This window comes from Chiloscyllium plagiosum, unplaced genomic scaffold, assembly GCF_037043375.1.
Source record: "Chiloscyllium plagiosum isolate Xiang-an unplaced genomic scaffold, Cpla_swu_hap1 HiC_scaffold_10, whole genome shotgun sequence".
Classification (NCBI taxonomy): Eukaryota; Metazoa; Chordata; class Chondrichthyes; order Orectolobiformes; family Hemiscylliidae; genus Chiloscyllium; species Chiloscyllium plagiosum.
In genome coordinates, this window is record NW_028270148.1 from 112,273,563 (window position 1) to 112,298,372 (window position 24,810).

Below are 24,810 nucleotides of genomic sequence, written 5' to 3' on the forward strand. Positions count from 1 at the left end.
GTCCCAATCCATGTCATCCTGCAGCCCTGTCTCTGTAATGGCTATCAACTCATTTATTTATTTCTATTTACATTCCTATGTTAAATGCTCTGTGCAGTCAGACACAGAATTTTCAGCTTCATTTTATCCTCTTTTTGTAACTTATCGACGTATTTGTTGCTTTACTCTTATATTTGTACTGTCTCTCCCTCCTTGTCACAGTCTGTTTAACATTTCTTGTGTTAATACAATTCTCATTTGCCTTGCTTGCATACCTTCCCAAATTTGATACTTGCTGCCATCAATTTAGTTTATAATTCTCTTGCCTCCCTAGTTGTTCACCATTCATGAACACTGGCTGTAGCATGGTTCAGATGCAGGCTACTGCAAATGCACAGATCTAAATGTACCTGTACACTCAATTAATTCTGGCCTCTTGTGCCAAAGTTGAAGGCGACACTTAAACGCAGTTGCCAGATACATTTGTAGAAAAACTTCCTGCTCTTCTTCAAACACGGTCCAAAAACCTTGTGTCTGTGAAGGCACAGAAATGTTGGTACCTCCAACAATGCCACACTCACTTAACACGGCATTGGATTGTTAGGTTGGCATATGGACTGAGCTCAGTAGTGAGGTATGGACTTAGCTCGGTAGTGAGGCATGAATTCACAACATTCTCATTCACAGTAATGAACGCGACCAACTCAATCAAGCTTAAACCTGTAATGAGATCTCAAAAAATGAACAAAGCTGTCAACAAGAAACTTGATGTCCAAAGTTGATGCAAGGATCCTAACAGTTAAGCATAATTTAAGATTCAAACTGCAAAGAATGAGTGCAGCATGGAGTCACACCAGAATAATAACTGCTGGACATGAAGGGTTGAATTGTGAGCACAGACTGCCCAAATAAGGTTGTGTTCCTTGGATCAAAGTTTTCAAGATATTAATGGGAACAGACTGGGTGGATTGAGAGAAAACATTTCTGCTAATTGGGAACACTAGGATTAAGGGGCAGAGTGGACAAGTGGGAGCTGTATTTTTCAGCACTGAAATGAAGAAACACTTCCACACACACAAAGGGTGGAACGAATTTGGAACTCCCTTCTACTCATAGCTAATGATGCTGTATCAGTTATTAATTTTGAAATCTAACCTGGCAAATTTGTGTTCACCAAATTATACAAAGTATAGGGCAGAAAGCAGGTGTTCAGTTGCCGATTAGCCTTGTTCTTACAGGATGTAAGAACTACCCACCTGGATCCTGTTCCTACGCACAAAACTATCCAAATCAATAACAAAGGCAGAGAACAAAGTTTCAAAGGAAAAACGTGAATAAACAAATAAATTGAACAGGTTCAATGGAGATTCCGGATCGAGAGTGTGGTGCTGGAACACCACAGCAGGTCAGGCAGCGTTCAAGAGGCTGGAGAATCGACGTTTTGGGTATAAGTACAGGAAAGGGCTGATGAAGGGCTTTTGCCCGAAATGTTGATTCTCCTGCTCCTCGAATGCTGCCTGACCTGCTGTGCTTTCCCAGCACCACACTCTCGACTCTGATCTCTAGCATCTGCAGTCCTCACTTTCTACCTGCAATTGAGATTCCCACTGGATCCAGCACAGTCAGAGGAAAAATGATAATTTCAGGAAAGTCACATACCATATTCAATTTCATGCTCTGAAGAACTCCAACTTATCAAACACCTTTCTTGATTTTCGCGATTCCTTGCTTCTAATTGTTTCCCCATATCTTGATTTATGTTAAGATTTTTCTTCGGCTGTTTCTTCTGTTTGGATGTGGATTTTACCTGTTTTGCACTTATCTGCTCCATCTCTTTATCACTGCTTTCAGCACCATCATCTTTAATTACACCCATCTCATTGGCAGGTCCTTTAAGCTTTTCATGTTTAACTGGTGTCTTAGTAGACTCTTCAACATGATTGTTGTTCAACTTTTCAGTTTCCAGGTCCTGCCTTGCCGCCTTATCCACATCAGATTTCAAAAACATCCCCTGCTTTCCCTTCTTTTTGTCCAATGCGGTGCCTTTTGCATCTTTCTTGGGACCATCCTTTCCTCTCTGTTTCAGATTTTTCTTAACCTTCCCTCTTCTTTTCTCCTTCACGTCTTCACCTTCTCCTAGGTCAGAGTCCTCGGAATCCAAGTCATAAAATCGCTTCAGGTCCTCTGTGGTGCTGTGGTTGATTGGCCTTCCTCGCTTGTCCACTGTGTAATTCAGTTTGAACTTCTTATCATGAAACATCCCCTGAAATCTCTTATCAATCTTGATCTTACGTTCCTTGTCAGGCATCTCCCAGAACCTGGGGTCAGTCATCACCTGACTGAAACGTCCATCGTTCATGATTTCCTGGGATCTTGACACCATTTTCATTCAATTTTCTGACTTGATAAAACTGCAACAACAAAAATACAACTTTCAATGAATAAATATCTCAGGGAAAATAAAGCAAGTTGAAATATCAAAAGTGAAGTGGTTACATTTTTCTCCGAGACAGAGATTTTCTGAACTACAATTTACATAAATACAAACATACAGATCAAGAGCAGAAGGTCATTCAGGCCCTCGAGCCTACTCCGCCATTCAATAAGATTATAGCTGATCTGATTGTAACCTCAAATCCGGATTCCCCCCATAAAAACCGAAAGAACTGCAGATGCTATAAATCAGACAAAAACAGAAATTGCTGGAAAAGCTCAGGTCTGGCCGGAGAGAAATCAGAGTTGACATTTTAGATTGAGCGACCCTTCCTCAGTTCTGACTCAGCCAGACCTACTGAGCTTTTCCAGAAATTTCTATTTTTGTCTATAACCTTTCACCCCCTTGCTTAACAAGAATCTACCTACATTTGCCTTAAAAATACTCAAGGACTCTGTTTCCTTCGTTGTTTCAGAAAGAGACCACGATCCTTAGTCGTTTCAGAGAGAGAGACCACGATCCTTAGTGAGAAATGATTTCACTGATCTCAGTTTTAAATGGGTCACCCCAATCATTTGAACAGTCCTTGAGGAATAAACATATTTTGCTTTACCCTCACAGCACCTTCCAATGAAATCCCAACTAAGAACAGGCAATCTACTACCAAGCCTTTATACATGCAGTCCCTTGACAATTGCTTATGAAGGGCTTATGCCCGAAATGTCGATTCTCCTGCTCCTCAGATGCTGCCTGACCTGTGTTTTTCCAGCGTCACATTTTCGACAATATCAAATAGTTGGCAAAAATGATCTTATTTGCATTAAGCTCTACATGGCCATAGTGCCTGTTAATTAAATCTGGAACCTGCCTTGTGTAAAATCACTGTTATTAGCTTGTCCTTCCACCAGTTAGACCTATTGCTGAGGTCCACTTTGCAGTATTTCAAATGTCCACAATGCCCAAAAGCAGCTCTGCCTTGGCTGTGATAGTTATAAGAAGATTACTGTGGAAAACTCCACAGAAATATTCCCAAAAAGACGTCTTGTTGATGAATGCCCCATTGATCTATATGGGCAGACAAAAATAACAACTGCCGATTGATATACAAAAAGCACTGTATGTCAACTGTTGCTTTGAAAACCATATATTTCCAATTTTGGGCAAATATTAATAGAAATGTTGGAAACACTCAGCAGGTCAGGCAGCATCAGTGAACAGAGCAACACAACTCGTCAGTTTTAACAAAAGATCGTCAAATTGATAACTCTCTTTCTCTCATTATCAATGTTACCTGACCTGCTGAAAGTTTGCCAATGCTTATAGTATTTATTGGTTTTTTGTGCTGTAAGTCATTTGCTGTAACTGGAGCTGGAACAACATTTGATGGTTTCTCTGTCACTGAATAAACTATTCAGTTAATTCTGTAGTGTAAAAGTATGATTGTCATTAGCGAGTTTTGCGAGGTCATTGTCATTGCCAAATCATGAATTGCTTGGTTTACTTTCAATACTTCTCTCATGATCTTTATGAGATGCAGGTATCGACCGTTACTGTTTCATTATTCTTTAACAGGATGAGGGAGTCACTGGCCAGGCAGAATTCATTGCCCATCCCTAATTGCCCAAAGGGCATTTGAGAGTCAACCCCATTGTTGTGGGTCTGGATTCACATGTAGGCCAGTCCAGGTAAGGATGGCAGACTTCCTTGCCTACAGGACATTAACGAACCAGATAGGTTTTTCCCAACAAGTGGCAATGGATTTATAGTAGTAGTCATTAGATTCTTAATTCCAAATTATACAAAATATAGGGCAGAAAGCAGGTGTTCAGTTCCAGATATTCCAACATCTACCATCTTGGGATTCGAACACAGGTGCCTGGAATGTTATCTGGGTCTCTGGTTTAACAGTCCAGTGACAATATCACTAGGCCATCGTATCCCCACTATCCAACCCTGCCTTAGCTCATCTACGTACACCCTCACTTATGCTTTCTCTACCTCCAGATCTAACTGTTCCCAATGCACTCCTGATCAACATTCCAGCTTCCCCTTGCTTGTTGTTGGTAGCTGCTCCTACCAGATCTGCTATCAACAGTATATTGTGATCATCCATCCAACACCAGCCTCACTCCTCTGCAATCACTCTATTCCATCCATCAGCTAACTATGTCTCACTAATGCTGCTTTCTGCTGCCCTCTATATTGCCCTCAAATAGAAAGCTCTATGTTTGTTTCAGATTTCCAGCACCCACAGCATTTTGCTTTTATTTTTGGCGAGCTCAACAATTCTTTTAATTTCTAAATCTCATCTACCATCTTCTTTATTATTTATCCAAGATGTAATGGGACCAGTGTTGGACTGGGGTGGGTGGACAAAGTCAGAAATCACACGACATGAGGTTATAGTCCAACAAGCGTATTTGAATGCTCAAGCTTTCAGAGTGCTGCTCCTTCATCAGGTTGGACTATAACCTGGTGTCGTGCAACTTCTGAAATTAGATATCCAAAACAGACTTACCAATATTCCAGCATGACACCACCCACTTCAACCTTCGTTCTAGTTTCTAACTTTAAGGTCATCCAAAATTCTACTCCTACATCCATATTATTGTGTTATATCTGAAGATGAGTCTTTCAGTACACCTTTATTTCACAAGTGACCTTAGAGTATAACAATCTTATAGTTCATATTATCCCAGGATCATTTGAACCATAGGATTCTACTGGAAGCATGTCCCTATGTTATAATTAATACCTTAATTTTGTCCATTTATGTGTGAATGTAATGTTTCTACATAATGTTTGACCGACAGGGAGAGGCTGAATAGGCTGGGGCTTTATTTTCCCTGGAGCACTGTAGGCTGGGAGGGTGACCTATATAAAATCATGAGGGGCATGGATAGGGTAAACAGCCAAGGTCTTTTCCTCAAGGACTCCAAAACTAGAGGGCAAAGGTTTAAGGTGAGAGGGGAAACATTTAAAAAAGGACCCGAGAGATAACTTTTTCATGCAGAGGGTGGTGCATGTACGGAATGAGCTGCCAGAGGAAATGGTGGAGGCTGGTACAATTACAACATTTAAAAGGTATCTGGATGGGTATATGAATTGGAAGGTTTTAGAGAAATATGGATCAAATGCTGGCAAATGGGACTGGGACAGTTTAGGATTTCTAGTCAGCATTTACGAGTTGGACCAAAGGGTCTGTTTCTGTCCTGTTTGACTCTACGATAGTTGTAATAAATGTCTGTTGGATTCTTCAACATCATCATATCCACACCCACATCGTTATATTGCAGAGGATAATGTAAGCATTGCCACGTCGGGCTGGGTATACCCATAAGACATAGGACCCCATCATACCTGCTCCAGCATTTCAATGAAATCATGTCCGATCCAACACCCCTCAGCAAGTCTTATTCTCCCATCTCAAACAACAATTTCTAAAATGTCCTCACTCACATCACCTCCCAAATTCCATGAGCTCTTTCAGTACTGTCGAGATATTTCCTCTACGTCCTTCGTTCCAACTCGTCTGTGCCAACCAGGTTCCCTGGTATGAACTAGTCCCAGGGACCTTTGTTTAACCCATATCCCTCTAACCTTTCACATCCACAATCCTTTAAATGTTGGGACTGCATCTGCCACTAGAGTGACTTGGTCTCAAACTCCACCCATTTACTCTTACTGATCGCCCTGGGTGAACAGGAGGGCCTAGAATAGCAATACCACTAGAATTTAATTATATCCTCCCGCCGCCCCCCAGTTGGATTCGAACCCGCCACCCCAGTTTCACCAGGCGCTGACAGTACCGCTCGGCCAAGGGAAAGGGCATAGTCGCTGGGCAACCAGCCGTGTGCCCATATCGCGCGTACCCACCTCAGATCCGCGTGCAACCCCAGGCCAGTGTCCCCTGACCCTTCACCTCCACCCGGGGGCGTGCTCAAGCTTACGGCACCTCTTCCACCGTGGCGGGGAGAGGGGGGGGTGATTAGTTTCCAGCTCCGCTCAACCTCTTCCGACACCGACCGCCTCTCTCCCTGAAAACCCCCCTCTCCTCTCCTATCCGTGGTGAATGGTTCGGTCGGGGTCGCCAGGCGCATGCGCCGTGCTGGCGTGCTCAGCTCCTTCCAGTCGGCGGGGAGGCTCGGGTGAGTTTATATCCGGTCGCAGCTCCCGGAGAGCGGGAGAGAAAGGACAGAGGGAAGGGCGCCAGTGTTACCGTCACGCTTTCCGCGGCCTTCCCCCACCCCCCCCCCAACTCAGTCGGCGCCCTGGGGATAGATGAGCGGGATTCCCTGCCGACTCCGCTGCTGGCCCGCCCGGTATGATGGGTGCCTCTGGTTTTTCTCCAGCCTCGGCCATCCTTCGGGCTCCGGGAGCATCGCCCGCTCCACCGGCTGGCGGCCTTGGTCATCGAGGTTCGACAGCCCGATGAACGTGTTTGACAGAAAGATGAAACGGCGGCAGAAAAACTGGGCGTCCTCCCTCCCCGAAAGCGGAAAATATGATTATCTGAAAGAGGAGGTTTGCACATTAATAAATCACGTTTTACAACGATATGTAGGCATTAAGTAACACTTAAAACCAATAGTACAAGTTGCTCGCTTGGTGTAAGCTATGGCTGAAATATCTCTTCACACTCATTCATTAGAAATGAGGCCATTTAGCCCCTCTGACCTGTTCCTGCCATTCATGGGATCTCAACTCTTCATTCGTTTGTGGAATGTAGACATTATTGGTATGGTCAGTATTAAGAGTCCAACCCTAATTGCCCTTCAGTTGTCACTCAGCCTTGTCAGATGGCAGTTAAAAGAATTGAGTCAGTCTCCGACAGATCTGGAATCATATGCCCTCATCCTGTTTGCCTTTCATCACCTTTTAACCCTCATTGATCCCCAGTCAAGCATTGGTCTCAATTTTAAATTCTCCTCAAATCCCTCCATAGCCTTGTTCTTCCCCGTCTGTGGCACCTCTTCCAGACCCAAAACCCCCTGCGTTGCTCTCTTTCTGGCCCCTTCAGCCTCCCTGATTTTAGACACTTCATTAAGGGGTATGCCTTCAGCTGTATGGTCCCGCAGCACTGAAATTCACTCTCCTCCTTTAAGGCACTCATTAAAGTCTGCCTTCTTGACCTAGATTTTGGTCACATTGTCCAAAAAGCAGTAGAAATAGAAGCAGCAGTAGTCAATCAAACCCTGACTGATCTGCCCTCAATCCTGCTATTTTTTTAAAATCTATCTGCATCCTCTTTAAATACTTCCTGTGATCTACCTCCACAATTGTCTGGTGTAGAGAATTCAGACATTAATTACCCTCTACGAGAAGAAATTCTTTCTCATCTCAGTTTTAAATTAGATTAGATTCCCTACAGTGTGGAAACAGGCCCTTTGGCCCAACAAGTCCACACCGACCCTCTGAAGAGTAACCCACCTGACTAATGCACCTAACACTTTGGGCAATTTAGCATGGCCAATCACCTGACCTGCACATCTTTGGATTGTGGGAGGAAACTGTAATTATGTTCCGTAATTTGAGATTACCCCACTAGTGGAAATTCTCAATACCTACGTATCAAGCCCCCTCAGAATCTTGTATGTTTCAATGAGGTCATCCCTCATTCTTTTAAATTGTAATGAATAAAGACCTAACCTGTTTAGCCATTCTGGATAAGGCAACCCATTCATCCCAACCTAGTGAATCTCTTTTGAACTCCTCCAATGTCAATATATCCAGTTTTAAACACAAGGATCAAAACTGTGCACATACTGCAGATGCAGCCGTACCAACACCTTGTGCGGTTGGAACGAGACTTTCTCATTGTTTTAATATTCAGTTCCCTCACATTGGAAAGCAAAATTCCTTTTGCTTTATTAAACACTTGGTGTGCTTGTAAGTTAAATTTATGTTATATTCAGAAGAACAACCAGATGGCTGTTTGCTTTTTGAGAGCCTCTCTCTGTCTACTTAAACAATAGTCTGCCTTTTGACTAAATCCTTATATAGCATGGTGTCATATTTTGTCTTAATGTTCCTGTGATATTTCATTTTGTTAAAGGAATTATGTAAATGCTTGACTCTTTGATACCCTTGGGATAGTCTGCTTAAAACATGACTCTAGTTTTGATGTTATACTGATCATAACTGAAAATAAGTCTGTAAGGAATAGGGTGAGGAGTAGGCTATTTGATCCATTGTGTTTGTTCTGCCAGGTCTAGCCTTAACCCCTACTTTATGCATTCTGGAAGCAGATATAAAATATTCGGTTGGAAAGTGCCTGACCTGAAAGCTTCTAATTTGAGAGATCACCAGAGGAAATGAAATTATCTGTTTGCAGGGAGTAGGTAGGGGATGGGGGGGAACGGAGACACACTTGCACCTACATCTTGTACGAAAACCTGGGAGAGGTGAGGGGGTTGGGATTTACTGGATGAAGCCTGTAAGAGAGGAACAGGCCATTTGGCCCCTCGAGTCTGGTTCTGCCATTCAGTTAGATCATGGCTGATCGATTATGAAGCAAACCGTTTCTTTATATTTAAGTTGCAGTCATGAGCTATCTTTTTATATCCTCTAGATCACAATAATTTTGCAATTGTGCAGGTTGGAAGCAGAGTTGTGGACCGTGTTTTTGATATTGTAAGGTAAGTTTGACATCATTGTGTTATCTCTTCAGTAATGACTAGTTCAGTATTTTGTATATCTGCAGTGTGCTCAACCTTCTAATCTTTCTCTGTCTTCCAGTTCAAATGCTAGCACAATTTTGTTGGAAATTTTATGTATGTGTGATTTAATTTTGTTTTGCTTTAGAACTTTTCCCCTTGCATTGGACATTGGTTGCGGAAAAGGCTATATAGCAGAAAATCTAAACAAGGTAACATTAGCTCAGATAGTGGCAAATACTTTATTTTAAATCTGAAGGCGATGTATAAATGTTCATTCTCATTGCAGATCTGGTTTTAAGTTGTATCATCTTTAGTTCTCTGCCCAAAGGAAGGTCTGACCCACAGTGCTGTGATCCCCACCACAGGAAGGGCAAAGAGCCAGGTCCCAAATCTATCCAGGCAGACTAGGATCAAATCCCGTGATGTCACCACCAATCTGAAGCAAGATGCTTCAAGGTTCTTTCCATCACATGGCTGATCGGGATAACCAGGGAGACGCCTTGCCCACTCTTACTGCCCGCGACTGCACTGACATGTGTTGGTAGCATTTGCAAGTTGAAAGTTGATCTACTTGGCTACATAGTGATCACACCTTCCTTGGCCGTTGGACTTGAACCCAGAGCTTCTGGCTCAGAGTCAGAATGCTATCCACTGCACTCCAATGGTGCCTATTTAAATCACATACCATTTTAAAGTTTCTCCTTTTTCCTGTATTAAAAAATGGTTTAAAATTTGTAGCTCTTAGAGTGTAGAAAATATGAGCAGTTGGGTTATTGCAGCCTTCCAAAATGATATGTGATGTAGTTGTGCTTGCTGGTTGGTACAGTTTAGGCTGGTTTCTGAGTTAAATTTGAATTCCACCTGATATCACACTTTAACTTTCTAGTTCTTACACCAGAAGTTCTGCACAATTTTTTGTGGTATCAGACTTCTGTAATTCTCCACTTATTATGTCTTTGTATGAACTGTCCTGAGCTACAACACTGCCATTAAACTCTGGTTTAGTCAGGGTGTCTAATATTACACCAGCTGTTCTCTATGTGACCATAAATGAATCAAACTCTTGAACATTGTTTAGGCCATTTTTGGAATACTGCGTTCAGATCTGGTCTCCCTCCTTTTGGAAGGACGTTGTGAAACTTTAAAGGGTTCAGAAAAGATTTACAAGGATGTTGGCAGGGTTGGAGGGTGAGCTATGGGGAGATGCTGAATAAGCTAGCACTGTTTTCCCTGGAGTGTCGGAGACTGAGGGGTTACCGTAGAGGTTTATAAAATCATGAGGGGCATGGAGAGGGTGAATAGCACCCCCCCCCCCTCCCAAAAAAAAGCTAGAGGTCATAAATACAAGGTGAGGGGAGAAAGATTTCAAAGAAACCTAAAGGACAACATTTTCATGCAGAGGGTGGTGTGTGTGGAATGAACTGCCAGAGGAGGTGGACGAGGCTGGTACGTTTACAATATTTAAGAGGCATCTGGATGGGTGTGTCAGTAGGAAGGGTTTAGAGGGATATGGGCCATATGCTGGCAGATGGGATGAAATTAATTTAGAATATCTGGTCAACATGGACAAGTTGGACCGAAGGTTTGTTTCTGTGCTGTACAACTCTATGACTCATTCTTATAAAACTGAAGCATTTCTTACATCTGAGAATCTAAATTTATATTTAGGTCTCTTTTTGTCAATTGAATAAAACCTTTATAGTTCACAGAAATTCCGATACCCCTAACGGAACCTATTATTCAGAACAGTGAATAGATTGGAGTAATTCTGTGTAAAAGAAAAATTAGTTTGAGTTTTCTACTTGTTTCATTTCAGGAAACAGTTCAAACGCTCTTTCAAGTTGATATTGCAGACAATGTTTTGGTAAGTACACCAATGGATTTCTTTATGCTGTGTTTTACTCAGACTTTAGTGAAATGTATAACGATTATACCCTCAATTGTGATTTTATTCAGAGGGTATTGCCTTCACTGGCTAGAACTAGCGTTTATTTCCCATTTCTTTTTGTCCTTGACAATGCAGTGGTGAGCCGAGCTTCTCGAACCGGTGCAGTCCTTTTGATGTCGAGACATTCAGTGTAAACATATGACTTCTAAACTGAAGGGAATATTTTCTCTCAACTCGCAAACAAAGTCATTATCTTCCACTTTCCCATTGTTAAATTGGAAACAAAGGCTGTTTTGATCTCTGCGTCAGTTCACAGACCTACTGCTCCCCACTATACTGTTGGAAGCAATGACCAAGCTTCTGGAATACTGAGCCCAAGAATTATTAGTTGAAAGAAATTAAGGAGGTACAAAATAGAAAGCTTTTGTATTCATCCACTGCTAGTGCAGCATTTATTGTTCATCTCTAATTTATCAGCTGTGGAGTCACACGTAGGCCAGACCAGATAGGGATGGTAATTATCTTTCCTCAAAGATATTACTGAACCAGATAGATTTTTCCAACAATCAACAGTGTCATCGTTATCATTATACTCTTAATTCCAGATATATTTTGTTCAAATTCCACAATCTGTCATGGTGGGATTTAAACCTGGATTGCAGAACGTCAGCAGGGTCTCTGGATTACTAGTGTACTGGCAATATCACTAGACCATCGCTTAGTGATTAATTGTTTTAGAATGTTGTGGATTGTCTCAGCTGCTGTGGTGGAATTTGTCGCAGTTGACAAAAATCAAGCAGTGTTTTCAAAGCAGATTACTGGATTTGTATTGATCTGAGGCCTCCTCAGTGAGACGGGAGCTCTTAAATTAAATAAAAATGTTTTTCAGCTTTGTAGTTACATAATATCAATCAGGCAGTGCAAACTTTCAAGGAAGGAACTGTGAGGAAATTGAAATAGTGTTGAGTTAATTGTATGGTGCAGGTTTGTTCCCTTAATAACTGTACCAGTTGGACAGTTCTAATTTTGTAACTTGTGGTTTAAATGTTGTTTTACAGAAACATCCAGTTAAGACTGAAATTCCCACCTATCGTGTCTTAGCAGATGAAGAGTTTCTTCCCTTCAAGGAAAACACATTTGACCTCATTCTTAGCAGTTTAAGGTACATGAAGTGTGATTTTTGAACAACCTCAGCAAACTGAGTAAAACCAACTGACTGGTTCCCATGGGTATAGTTAAATCCTTATGATAGTGTTGACATAATACTGTGCAATCAAGATCATAAGAAATAGAAAAGGGTTAGGCTGTTCATTCCTCAAGCCTATTCCACCATTCAATAGAATAATGGCTGATCCACATTCCTGCCCTTTCGCAGTAACCCATGATTGCTCAATTGATCACAAATCCATCTGTCTCAGCCTTAAATATACATAAAGACTCTGGCCCCACAGCTCTGGGTCGCATGGAATTCCAAAGAAACTCAAACCCATCTGAGAGAAGAAATTCCTCCTCATTTCTATTTTAAATTGATGCCCCTTAATTCCGTTCCAGTCCCAGACTGCCATTAGGGGAAGCAACCTCTGTGTTTAACCTGTCAAGCTGTTATATATTTCAATAAGATCGCCTCTGCATCTTCAAAGATGGAGGTGTGATTTGCAAAGGATATAGATTTCAATTTTACAAAAGCATTTGATTTAAATTGATAGACAATTGAAAACCAAATTCATCCCAGATTACTTGTAATTGAAAAGATTGAAAACAACGTTTATTAAAATCTGTTTCTCTTATTTCTAGTTTGCATTGGGTTAATGACCTCCCTCGTGCATTCAAACAGGTGAGATTACCTTCCCTAAATGAGAAGATCCAAAACAAATTGACTATACTTTTATTGCTTAACTAATGTTGGTTTTGAAAATCGTGTTTAATAGGTAATCTTAATAACATGATTTTGTAATTGTGATTTCAGTGTTTCCGAGAGATCAATCTTTTTTGTATAAACACATTCAGTTCTATATAAGCAACCATCATTATGTTACTTGTGTTATAATCTCGAAAACAACAATCTATAATTATGATCCATCGGCATGTAGCAATGAAGCATAGAAAGTGACAGAAGTAACATTTTGGCCTTGTTTCTATTCTGACAAGCCATATAAAGATGTTATAGCCCAATGCTTTATATTTGTTACATCTGTGATCAAAATCATTCATCTTTATTTGATTTGAATAAACATTCAGTCCACTTATCATCTAACATTAGTTTCCTGGGATAGTGCTTTCACTTTTCCCAAAAGGGAATGCACATACGGACAACCAATTCTTCATATTTTGTATTTGTCAACAGGAGAACACATCTGTGAAAGTGGTCTCACCCATTTTACTTTCCTGAAATGGTATTGTTTTAGGATTCTGTCTGTTTTGATAAAAAATACACAGTTGGCTGTGCATCTAACTATGGTTTGGACAAGGTTTCACATTTGTGATAAGAAAGAGAAGTGACCAGTCTAATAGGGTGGGCTATTAAAATAACTGTGTGATGTATATCATATTTAACAAGTTGTTCATAATGATTCAAAGAGGGAAACCCATTTGAGATATGAATGAAAGCTTACACAAAATCAAGATTTTGCATAGAGGTGCATGGAAGGAATGATGGTATCAAAGGAAGGGAGGGAAAAAAAGAGGCCATAGTATAAGGTATACGTTCTCATGGGGTAGTGGGTTTAGGACTGGAAGCAGTTACAGGAAGAGCTAGTCCATTAAGAAATTTAAACAGGATAAGGTTTGTAAATTGTGAATGTTAGGAGACTGGAATTCAATCTATTCAGTTCAGTTCAACTTTATTGTCTATTCAAAAATTCTAAGACCACAATAGAGCAGAGCTGGCCATTCAGCCCATCGAGTCTGCTCTCGCATTCAATGAGATTATGGCTGACCCGATAATCCTGATCTTCACTTTTCTGCTTTTTCACTGTGGATACACTGTTTATACATTAGAATTGAAAATACATGAATAATCACATTTATAAATTATGGTGAAAGGTGTATGAATTATATCTACTTATAGTTTAAATTTTAAATGAGTGGCATATGGGTATTTATCAATTTTTGTGAAGGGGTTTACAAATTAACTCAGTCACTCTTAATGAGAATCATGGTTTTTAGCCATGTACTGCTTCCTGGAGTGTTAATGTAAGTTTATTTATTCAGTGGCAACTTTATTATTGGAGAGAAAAAATGTAAAACCATGAGCTTAACAGAGTCTAAGATGAGCAATTATTTCAATTTAGTTAAAAAGTTTCTTGGGTTCAGTTTGAAAGAGATCTGACTGGGGTCAGAAGCAGGTGTTCTTGCTTATGTCACAAGATTTGGAGCAGAAGTGCCATCGACCCATCAGGAATATTCTTTCTTTCATTGTGATCATGACTGATATGATACTCCTCAACTCCACTTTCCCACTTAATCACGCTCTCAGTTCTGAATATTGTCAAATCAAGTGGTGAATGGTAGTGGACAATGAGGTAATTCACTGAAGGTGGAGGAGGCTCCACTAATATCCCAGTTTCAATGATTGGAGAGTCCAACACATCAGTGCAAAAGGTAAAGTGGAAGTGTTCGTATCTGTCTTCAGGTCTCTTCCCAAGCTCCCCAGCATCACACATGCTAGCCATCGAAAATTCAATTCGTTCCATGTGCTATTTTTAAAAAAAACAGCTGAAGATACTGGATACTGAAAAAGCTATTAGCTATAACAACTCTGCAGTGATTGTACTGAAGGCTTGTGGCACAGAACTGGGGCCAACCCCCTAGTCAAGCTGCTCCAACAGCTACAACACTGGTGTCCACCTGAAAATGAGGGAAATTGCCTAGGTATGTCCTGAGCACAAAAACAGGACAAATCCAACCTGGCTAATTACTGCCCTATCAACTCTTGGTGTCGGAAAACTGGTGGGAGAGGTGATCATTAGTGCTATTAAGTGACACTGGGAAAGGAATAACCTTCTCACTGTCACTTGATTTCAGTTCTGCCAGAGCCACTCAGCTCTTATCCACATTGCAACTTTGGCTTAAACATGGACAAAAGAGTTGAATTCTACGGGTGAGGTGAGAGTGACTGCCCTTGATGTCAAAGCAGCATTTAATTGAGTATGGCATCAAGGAGCCCTAGCAAAATTGGAGTCAACAGAAATCTAGGTGAAAATGTTCCCCTGGCTAGATTCATATTGAGCACGAAGGAAGATGATTGTGATGGTTGGAAATCAATCCAGGATACCTCTGCAGGAATTCCTCAGAGGATGTCCTCAGCCCAATCTTCCAAACAACACTGTGTCCCCCGAACCTCAAGGACTGCAGTGGTTCAAGAAGGCAGCATGCCACTACCTTCTCCAGGACACTTTGGGATGGTCAATAAATGCTGGCTCAGCCGTAGACACCTACATCTCGTGGATCAATGAAAAATCTCACTGGCAAGCAATATTCTTTACAAGTAAAAGAATATTTGATGAAAATCTTTTAGAATCAATGGTAATGTTATTTATAAGTGACAATAACACCAAAAATAACTAAAAGATAAAATATCTGCAATTCAGAATTTTATCTGGGATATTTTCAATGCCACAGCTTTATATAACAGTTGTATTTGAATTCAGAGTTGACCTATAGAAGCACATTTGAATTGTTGTAAACAAAACTTTCAAAGTCACAATTTCTGGTTGTGTTTGTGATTCAGCAATTACAATTATTAATTCCTTTGTCAGTGCAACATCAAGTTTTGTCGGGCCGGTTGTCACAATTTATATCCACATTCCGACCTTCCGAGTGAGATGACTGATTTGGGATGATACAGTGACGTTCAAAACTGAAATTAGCAACATAACTCTCAGAAACAGACCCTGAAAATGAACTAACACCCAAGCAAAAATAACAGTAAACAGGGCAGTGTTAAACAAGGATTATGTGTTTCGGAATGATGAGGTACATTAGGAGATTCCACAGGAACGATGTTGAACAAGGTTGTTTTAATTTCTCATCATCTTGTAGCCCAAAATTACAGAATTGTTGGGTGAGGATATCTGGTTAAAACCTTCACCGACATGCACTTTGCTGGCTTGTAGTTTTCTCAGTTGTGGTGCCTGTACTGTTTACATTGATTATCCGGCACTTTGCAGATTCATTCTTCCTTGAAAGCAGATGGAGTGTTCGTTGGTGCCATGATGGGAGGGGAGACACTATATGAACTTCGTTGCTCTCTACAGCTGGCAGAACTGGAGCGTGAAGGAGGATTTGCACCCCACGTATCACCATTTACTGCTGTTACAGACTTGGGAAATCTGTTGGCGCAAGCAGGATTTACTATGCTAACCGTGGTACGTCAAACTAAATCACTGCTAATTATGAAAAATTGTGTAACAAATTGAGCTGTTGAACGATTCATACAATACTTTTTTAGCTGCTGTAACTGCTTTGCAGCTAAAAGTGATTTCCTACTTTTTTCATCACGTACCATCTCAATTCACTGGCCAAGAAGATAGACAAGAGAAATGGCCTTTGACTTCTGATAGTGTCATTTCTTCCAACTGTCAAGAGTAAAATGGCTCGTCTTTGTTAAATGTCCTCTCATCCTGGTGGTAAGATGAAGAACTTGTTGAGATGAAGAACTTTTTGTTAACCCCATCAGATTAATGTCATGTCTTATTACACTTTGTTAGCTAATCAATAATCCCTTACTTGCGTAAGTGACAACAGTATATCCATAAATAAACTAAATCATTTTTGTACTGTCTGCTGGTAATAAGTGAGTTTGAGTTCGTCATCAACAGAAAACAGTGGACTTTCAGCTTAAACTGAGAACAAAAGCAAACCTCTGGCCTGCCCTTCTAGATTAGTCAGACATTAAACAATTATTGTTTGGCTTTGTGAAATTAGGAAACTAAAAAGGGAAGAATATGAGTTGATTGGTTCAGTTATTTAAATATTAGTATTGCATCAAAAAGAAGTGTTTTATATTAAACTGCATTTGTTCATTTCGTACAGGACATTGATGAGATCCTGGTCAATTATCCAGGAATCTTTGAAGTAATGGAGGACTTGCAAGGTGGGTATAGATGTGTGTCACACTGTTACAACTTAAATGCAAACTGATTTAGTGACAGGATGCAGTGTAATTGAGGACTTCAGTCATTTGAAATTTAATTTCCAAAATATTCTCTAAAAATATAATTACAAATAGTAAACTCAACAGAAGTTGCTAAAAATCGATGAAACAGCTTTCTGTTTATTGCTCTCTGTGAACCATTTCAGTTGAGGTGTACCAATATACCGACACCGAAGACAATTGTGGAATGAAACAGGACAAATAGGCCACTTGGCCCATCATGTCTATGCTGGAAACTTGATGAGAATTTTCTTTTTAAAGTCTATCTTATTGTATTCGCTTTGAATTTTAAGGTATGGGGGAGAGCAATTGTGCTTGGTCCAGGAAACCTTTGTTGCACAGGGACACGATGCTGGCAGCTGCAGCAGTTTACAAAGGTGAGACCCTGAGAGTTAGAGTTCAAATTGAATTTGGTGTGAATTGAAACATAGGTTGTTTATTAATGGTTCCACAAATTATCAGTAACAAAATCAAATTGTGAAAATAGCTTCGGTTTAAAGTTGTAGTTCAATTAGAAGAACTCTTCATCTTCTCTTCATCAAGTGAAACTTTGCAATTTTTTAAAAATTACTGAAATAAGTTTGACTGCATTTTGCTTGCCTGCAATGATACAGTACTTGATACTTGGCTGAAATTGTAGGTTAAAGTGAGGACTGAAATTGCCGACTTGCATGGGTCCTGACCCGTATGCAGGACAGGAAAAGCTATGTCGCTTTTATTGGGAGTGCTTTTTAATTAGACCTGAGCTGAGAGACTTGAGTGGTAAGCCTTCATTGGATAATGACAGTAAAGCTAAGCTTTAGTTCTCAAAACCTTTTTTTAAAAAAAAACTGGTTAATTTGGAGTAATTTGCACAAAGAATTCTTTCCCATATACTTTTTAAATTCAACAGTTTCATCTGGGTGTTCACTTAAAATATTTTTGTGCATATCCGAATATTAGATGGTGCATTTGATCCAACCTGTGAATTTTTCTAATTGAAATTCTACAATTTTACCTTCATCCAAAGACATATAGTGGTAAGATTAGATCACTAATCGGATAGTAGAGGGTGGGCTGCCATTGTGCAAAGCAGATGATGGAACAGTGTAAATCAGTCAGCAAAGTGGGGTGACTGATCACACAGCATGTCCCTCTCCTTTAACTTGCTGGCCATACCCCATACTAATAACAGCATGAGTTGTGAACTTGCCATTATTTTTGAAGTTTACTAACTATCCTCCTGAGCTTGCCAGCAATGGTTTCTATTTGTTGCTATCTATTCTAAAGTAGCCATGATGTGGAGGTGCTGGTATTGGACTGGGGTGGACAAAATCAGAAGCCATACGACACCAGGTTGTAGTCCAATAGGTTTATTTGACCTTCACTTGACGAAGGAGCAGCGCTCTGAAAGCTTGTGATTTCAAATAAACCTGTTGGACTATAACCTGGTGTCATGTGACTTCTGATTTTATTCTAAAGTAACACTTGAATGTATGTAACAATCATGTTGAAACGCACTGCCTTTTTTGTCTGTCTCTGAAGAGATGTATGGAAATGATGATGGGTCGGTGCCAGCAACATTTCAGATTCTGTACATGATTGGCTGGAAACCTCATGACTCTCAGGTATGTAGATTAAGGCTGATGCAGCTACCACCCCCACGCTGATTGATGATGTCACTTCTGCCCCCATCATGGCCACTCCCACAGCCACTTCCGGCCCTCACACCATCACTGATGCCACACGCTCAGTGACTTCCGTCACCCCTACTGCCATGTCTGCCACCACCTCCGCCCCCACCAGCGCCACTCACCTGCATTCTGCTGACACGCCCCCCACAGACCCCACTGTCACTATCCCCACCCCCCAGAACCCCGAGGGGAACACTACCCCTGCTCATGACTCTACCCCCATTCCCCCCACCATCACACCCACTCCAGGTACTGGCTCCGACCCCACTCCCAGCTCTACACCTACACCGGCTCCCAGCCCTGCCGAGTTTTCACCATCCCCCCAGACCTCCCCCTCACTGAGGACGAACGATCAGTCCTTAGCAAAGGACTCACCTTTGTCCCCCTCCGTCCACGCATCAATGAATTTAATACAGGCCGTGACATCGAACAATTCTTCCGTCGCCTCCGCCTCCGAGCTTACTTTCACAATCAGGACTCCCGCCCACCTTCCGAGGACCCCTTCGCCCACCTCCAACACACTACATCCACCTGGACACCCCGTGCTGGCCTATTACCTGCCCTCGACCTCTTCATTTCCAACTGCCGCCGGGACATTAACCGCCTCAACCTGTCGACCCACACTCCAACCTCTCACCCTCACAACGCGCAGCCCTCCAATCCCTCTGCTCCATTCCTGACCTCACCATCAAGCCAGCGGACAAAGGGGCGCAGTGGTAGTCTGGCGCACTGACCTCTACATCGCTGAAGCCAAACGCCAACTCGAGGACACCTCTTCCTACCGTCCCCTTGACCATGACCCCACCCCCCATCACCTCCCAGACCATACAGAACCTCATCACCTCAGGAGATCTCCAACCCACAGCTTCCAACCTCATAGTCCGGGAACCCCGCACTGCCCGGTTCTACCTCCTTCCCAAGATCCACAAGCCTGACCACCCTGGCCGACCCATTGTCTCAGCATGCTCCTGCCCCACTGAACTCATCTCTACCTACCTCGACACTGTCCTATCCCCCCTAGTCCAGGAACTCCCCACATACGTTCGAGACACCACCCACGCCCTCCACCTCCTTCAAGACTTCCGTTTCCCCGGCCCCCAACGCCTCATCTTCACCATGGATATCCAATCCCTCTACACCTCCATCCGCCATGACCAGGGCCTCCAAGCCCTCCGTTTTTTCCTCTCCAGACGTTCCCAACAGTACCCCTCCACCGACACTCTCATTCGTTTGGCCGAACTGGTCCTCACCCTTAACAATTTCTCCTTTGAATCCTCCCACTTCCTCCTGACCAAAGGGGTAGCCATGGGCACACGTATGGGCCCCAGCTATGCCTGTCTCTTTGTTGGCTACGTAGAGCAGTTGATCTTCCGTAATTACACTGGCACCACTCCCCACCTCTTCCTCCGCTACATCGATGACTGCATTGGCGCCACCTCGTGCTCCCGCGAGGAGGTTGAGCAATTCATCAACTTCACCAACACATTCCACCCTGACCTTAAATTTACCTGGACCATCTCTGACACCTCCCTCCCCTTCCTGGACCTCTCCATCTCCATCAGTGACGACCGACTTGACACTGACATTTTCTACAAACCCACCGACTCCCACAGCTACCTGGATTACACCTCTTCCCACCCTACCTCTTGCAAAAATGGACATCCCGTATTCCCAATTCCTCCGCCTCCGCCGTATCTGCTCCCAGGAGGAGCGGTTCCACCATAGAACACACCAGATGGCCTCCTTCTTTCGAGACCGCAATTTCCCTTCCCACGTGGTTAAAGATGCCCTCCAACGCATCTCATCCACATCCCGCACCTCCGCCCTCAGACCCAACCCCTCCAACCGCAACAAGGACAGAACGCCCCTGGTGCTCACCTTCCACCCTACCAACCTTCGCATAAACCAAATCATCCGCCGACATTTCCGCCACGTCCAAACAGACCCCACCACCAGGGATATATTTCCCTCCCCACCCCTCTCCGCCTTCTGCAAAGACCGTTCCCTCCGTGACTACCTGGTCAGGTCCACGCCCACCTACGACCCACCCTCCCCTCCTGGCACTTTCCCCTGCCACCGCAGGAACTGTAAAACCTGTGCCCACACCACCTCCCTCACCTCCATCCAAGGCCCTAAAGGAGCCTTCCACATCCATCAAGGTTTTACCTGCACATCCACTAATATCATCTATTGTATCCGTTGCTCCCGATGCGGTCTCCTCTACATTGGGGAGACTGGGCGCCTCCTAGCAGAGCGCTTTAGGGAACATCTCAGAGACACCCGCATCAATCAACCAAATCGCCCAGTGGCTCAACATTTCAACTCCCCCTCCCACTCTGCCGAGGATATGGAGGTGCTGGGCCTCCTCCACCGCCGCTCCCTCACCACCAGACGCCTGGAGGAAGAACGCCTCATCTTCCGCCTCGGAACACTTCAACCCCAGGGCATCAATGTGGATTTCAACAGTTTCCTCATTTCCCCTTTCCCCCACCTCATCCTAGTTTCTAACCTCCAGTAACTCGACCTGTCTGGACTTGTCCGACCTGCCCAGCTCCTTTTCCACCTATCCACTCCATCCTCTCTTCCCTGACCTATCACCTTCATCTCCTTCCCCAATGACCTATTGTACTCTGTGCTACTCTCTCCCCACCCCCACCCTCCTCTAGCTTATCTCTCCATGCTTCAGGCTCTCTGCCTTTATTCCTGATGAAGGGCTTTTGCCCGAAACGTCGATTTTGCCTGTCCTCGGATGCTGCCTGAATTGCTGTGCTCTTCCAGCACCACTAATCCAGAATCTGGTTTCCAGCATCTGCAGTCATTGTTTTTACCTACAAATAATACTTGTAAAGTGTGGACATTCTTTGTAAAGTTTGGTACCAGAAATAGACACCATTCTGGTCCTAGCCAGTGACTTACTATAATTATAATGTGGAGGTGCCAGTGTTGGACTAGGGTGGACAAAGTTTAAAAATCACACAACATCAAGTTATATTTCAACAAGTGTATTTGAAAGTACAAGCTTTCGGAGTTACCTGAGTTGTCTAACTAGCTATCTGACGAAGGAGCAGTGCTCCAAAGCTTGTACTTTCAAATAAACCTGTTGAACTGTAACTCGGGGTTGCGTGACTTTTAACTATAAATATTGAGTTAGAAATGATTGTACTAATTTTAAAATCAACCTTTTCATCTTGCCACATTCAACGCATTGTGCATCTATACCCCCATCCCCTTCCCAGGCTTCACCCCTGCTAGCATTGATCCATCTTGTTTATATAGCCTCTCCTTAGTCATCTAATCAAAGTGCAACACAAAACACTTATCTGCATTACATTTAATTTGCCATTTGTCTGCCTGTTTTGCCACTCTTAAATCAGTCAGTGAGAAAACATGACAGAGTCAACTAAATATTTCAATGTACCGGACTGTCGTGGTAGTGTTTTAACTGCTGCTAACAAACTGCTAATTGTGGAAAGAGTACATGCCTTAAAGCTCTGTGACTGTAGCTTAAATAACTAACAACTGCAGTTGTTCGGCAACAAGTTTGCATCTGCAGTTCCTTCCATGTTCACACATTATGTAGAGAAAAGCTGCTTCTGTTAAGAAACCTCCATGCAGATTGCAACACCTGTCCTCTTAGCTGGGAGGAACAGTGCCAGCAATAGGCACCAGTTTGATGTGAAATCAACAAATAGACCCAAAGTATTTAAAAATAAACATAGACAGGTTTGGTTAAAATTGCTCCCTATCATGAAACTGACTCAACTAATAGAAGCCCTGAAGAAGGGCTTATGCCCGAAACGTCGATTCTCCTGTTCCCTGGATGCTGCCTGACCTGCTGCGCTTTTCCAGCAACACATTTTCAGCGCTAATAGTAAAGTAAGTCAGGGTGCGAAACCGAAGCTGTCAACCTACAAATGTTTTATGAATTAAAACCGTCCCCATTGTTTTCATTTTTCTCTTTATCTTGCTTGCTTTTGTTAATATTTGATAATCACCATAAGAAGAAGTAGAAGCAGGTCCTTGGATCTTGAAGCCTGTTGTGCCATCCATTGAGATCAGGGCAGAACTTGTGCTGAACTCCACTTTTCTGCATCATTCATCTCCCTCATTCCTTTAGTATTTAAAAGTCTGTCAATCTTTCCTTAAAAACTGAGCATTCACAACTTTCAAAGATTCAGAACCCTTCTAAGTGAAGAAATTTCTTATCTCCATCTGAAATGGCTGTCCCTTTTTCCAGAAACTGACCCATAGTTCAAGACTGACCAGTTTGAGTGCAGTACCTTCTCAGTATTTACCCAACCAAACTCTGAGAATTTCAGATGTTTCAATGAGGTTATCTTTATTATTCCAAAACAGAAGGAATATAGCTCAGTCTACTCAAGCTTTCCATTTAGGATAATGCCTTCATCCCAGGACCAACTCTGTTGAATCTTTGTTGCACTGTCTTTTGGGTGGGTATATAACTTAGGAAACTAAAACTGTACACAGTGCTCCCAAGTGAGGTCAAACTATGCTGATATGTTATGCTAATCTTAAAAGCCCTAATTTTGCACAGAACTCTCCTGTGTATAACTGAATGCTTTTTGAAAATTCACTGGTTCACCTTTACCTAGCCTGCTGGACAGAATCTCTGAACAGATCATGTCTTTCCTCTCATATCCATGCTGTCTCTGTCCAATATATAATGAGTTTCTAACTTAACCCTGTTAACATATGCTTCCTTGCTACTTGCCAGTTTAGTTAGCTTTAATCCTATAAATAGTTCAGTTTTCACACTTTACAAAACATTTTGTACCATTAACCATTCAAAAAAGGTAAATAAAATTCATTCATTGACTACATCACACTACTTTAGATTTAGATCTTGCTATATAATCAATGATATGAGCCATGTGTTTTTAAATAGTGATTGTCATTTTGTATGGAAAACATTTTACGATCAGGTGCTTAATCCAGTTGTGCCCGGTCTTAGCTGTATTTATGCTATCAATCAAAACAACACTCTCTCAGCGGTTTTATTATTACGAATACATACAGCCAGCTTGATTAACTGGAATTGAGGAGTTTGATCAAAGGAGAAAGTTTTGCTGGTTGTGAGTTATGCGAAGAGTGTAATAAGCTGGGAAATGTTATTATCAAATTTTTCTTAAAACAGTTGAAGATAATAAAAGAGGAAGGTATTTAGGAAGTTTAGTTGTTTAAACTGTACAATTAAATTGTCTTCCTAAAGTTAAACATTTTTCTTTGGAAAGTCAGTAATATTGAAGAGGAAATGTTTGAGTATCATTGATTGTGTGTATTTGGTATGTACAACCTTGTCTGTTCATGTACACAGGAGTCACTTAATGTATTATTTACTCCATTCATTGTCTGTGTTTTCTTTCAGGCGAAGCCAGCACAGAAAGGCTCTGCTACATTCTCATTTGGTGATTTAGGCAATATATCCAAACTGATGACAAAGAAGGATAAATAGAGCTTTAAATAATTGTAAACAAAACCTTTTATATTTAAATAAGAACAGAATGCCAAATTTGGTTTGCATAAATATAAACAATAAAGAATGTATATGGTCCATTGCAGAGTGGAATTTTATTGCTTACTGGGTCTAGCTTTATATCCTGGCCAAGATGGAGAGCAGCCTTTCGCCAATATTATAAGATGCTAAGAAGTACAATTGAGCAGTTTGTATGACTTGTACTGTACTTATTCAGTCCTCAACTTCCCTGATAACAGGATTGAGACCTGGAGTGCACCGGTTTGAGGGAATTAAAGCCATGTTATTCCAGAATACGTTATTCTGGAATCGGAGATATGAATGTATATTTTCATGGGATGAACTATAGAGTTGCTAGCATGTTGCTGCTTTATACCTGGCTTTTGGTCTACAGTAATTACAATAATAGAAGATAACTTTATGTTGCAGTAGGACCATCTGCACAAAGAGATTACTTAATTTAAAAGACTTGAAATTGAATATTTTAAAATGAATTAGAAGTATTGCAGGTACTTGAGTAATAGTTAAA

The 24,810-nt window shown here is 41.8% G+C and overlaps 2 protein-coding genes across 3 annotated transcripts in view; one reads left to right on the forward strand and one right to left on the reverse strand.

Annotated features, from left to right (window-relative positions):
* The window catches only part of esf1 (ESF1 nucleolar pre-rRNA processing protein), a 77,214-nt gene extending 70,791 nt beyond the window's left edge, over positions 1-6,423 (reverse strand). The window contains exons 1-2 of the mRNA XM_043696627.2: positions 6,290-6,423; positions 1,639-2,390 (exon numbers count right to left, since the gene is read on the reverse strand). Coding sequence (XP_043552562.2) covers positions 1,639-2,368 — 730 coding nt within the window. The 5' untranslated portion in view covers positions 2,369-2,390; positions 6,290-6,423. The remainder of the gene's footprint in view (positions 1-1,638; positions 2,391-6,289) is intronic.
* A 217-nt stretch (positions 6,424-6,640) lies between these two features.
* On the forward strand, positions 6,641-24,359 carry ndufaf5 (NADH:ubiquinone oxidoreductase complex assembly factor 5). 2 transcript variants are annotated; one of them, XM_043696635.2, is made up of 11 exons: positions 6,641-6,937; positions 9,011-9,051; positions 9,218-9,281; positions 10,889-10,936; positions 12,019-12,122; positions 12,755-12,794; positions 16,129-16,326; positions 16,994-17,054; positions 17,408-17,491; positions 18,639-18,721; positions 24,174-24,359. In XM_043696635.2, exons 1-11 carry the CDS (start codon positions 6,695-6,697, stop codon positions 24,258-24,260), a joined length of 1,053 nt encoding a protein of 350 aa, XP_043552570.1. In that variant the 5' UTR covers positions 6,641-6,694; the 3' UTR covers positions 24,261-24,359. The 2 variants fall into 2 exon arrangements, with proteins under 2 accessions (XP_043552570.1, XP_043552572.1); XM_043696637.2 differs by lacking the exon at positions 18,639-18,721.
* Positions 24,360-24,810: the final 451 nt, after the last annotated feature.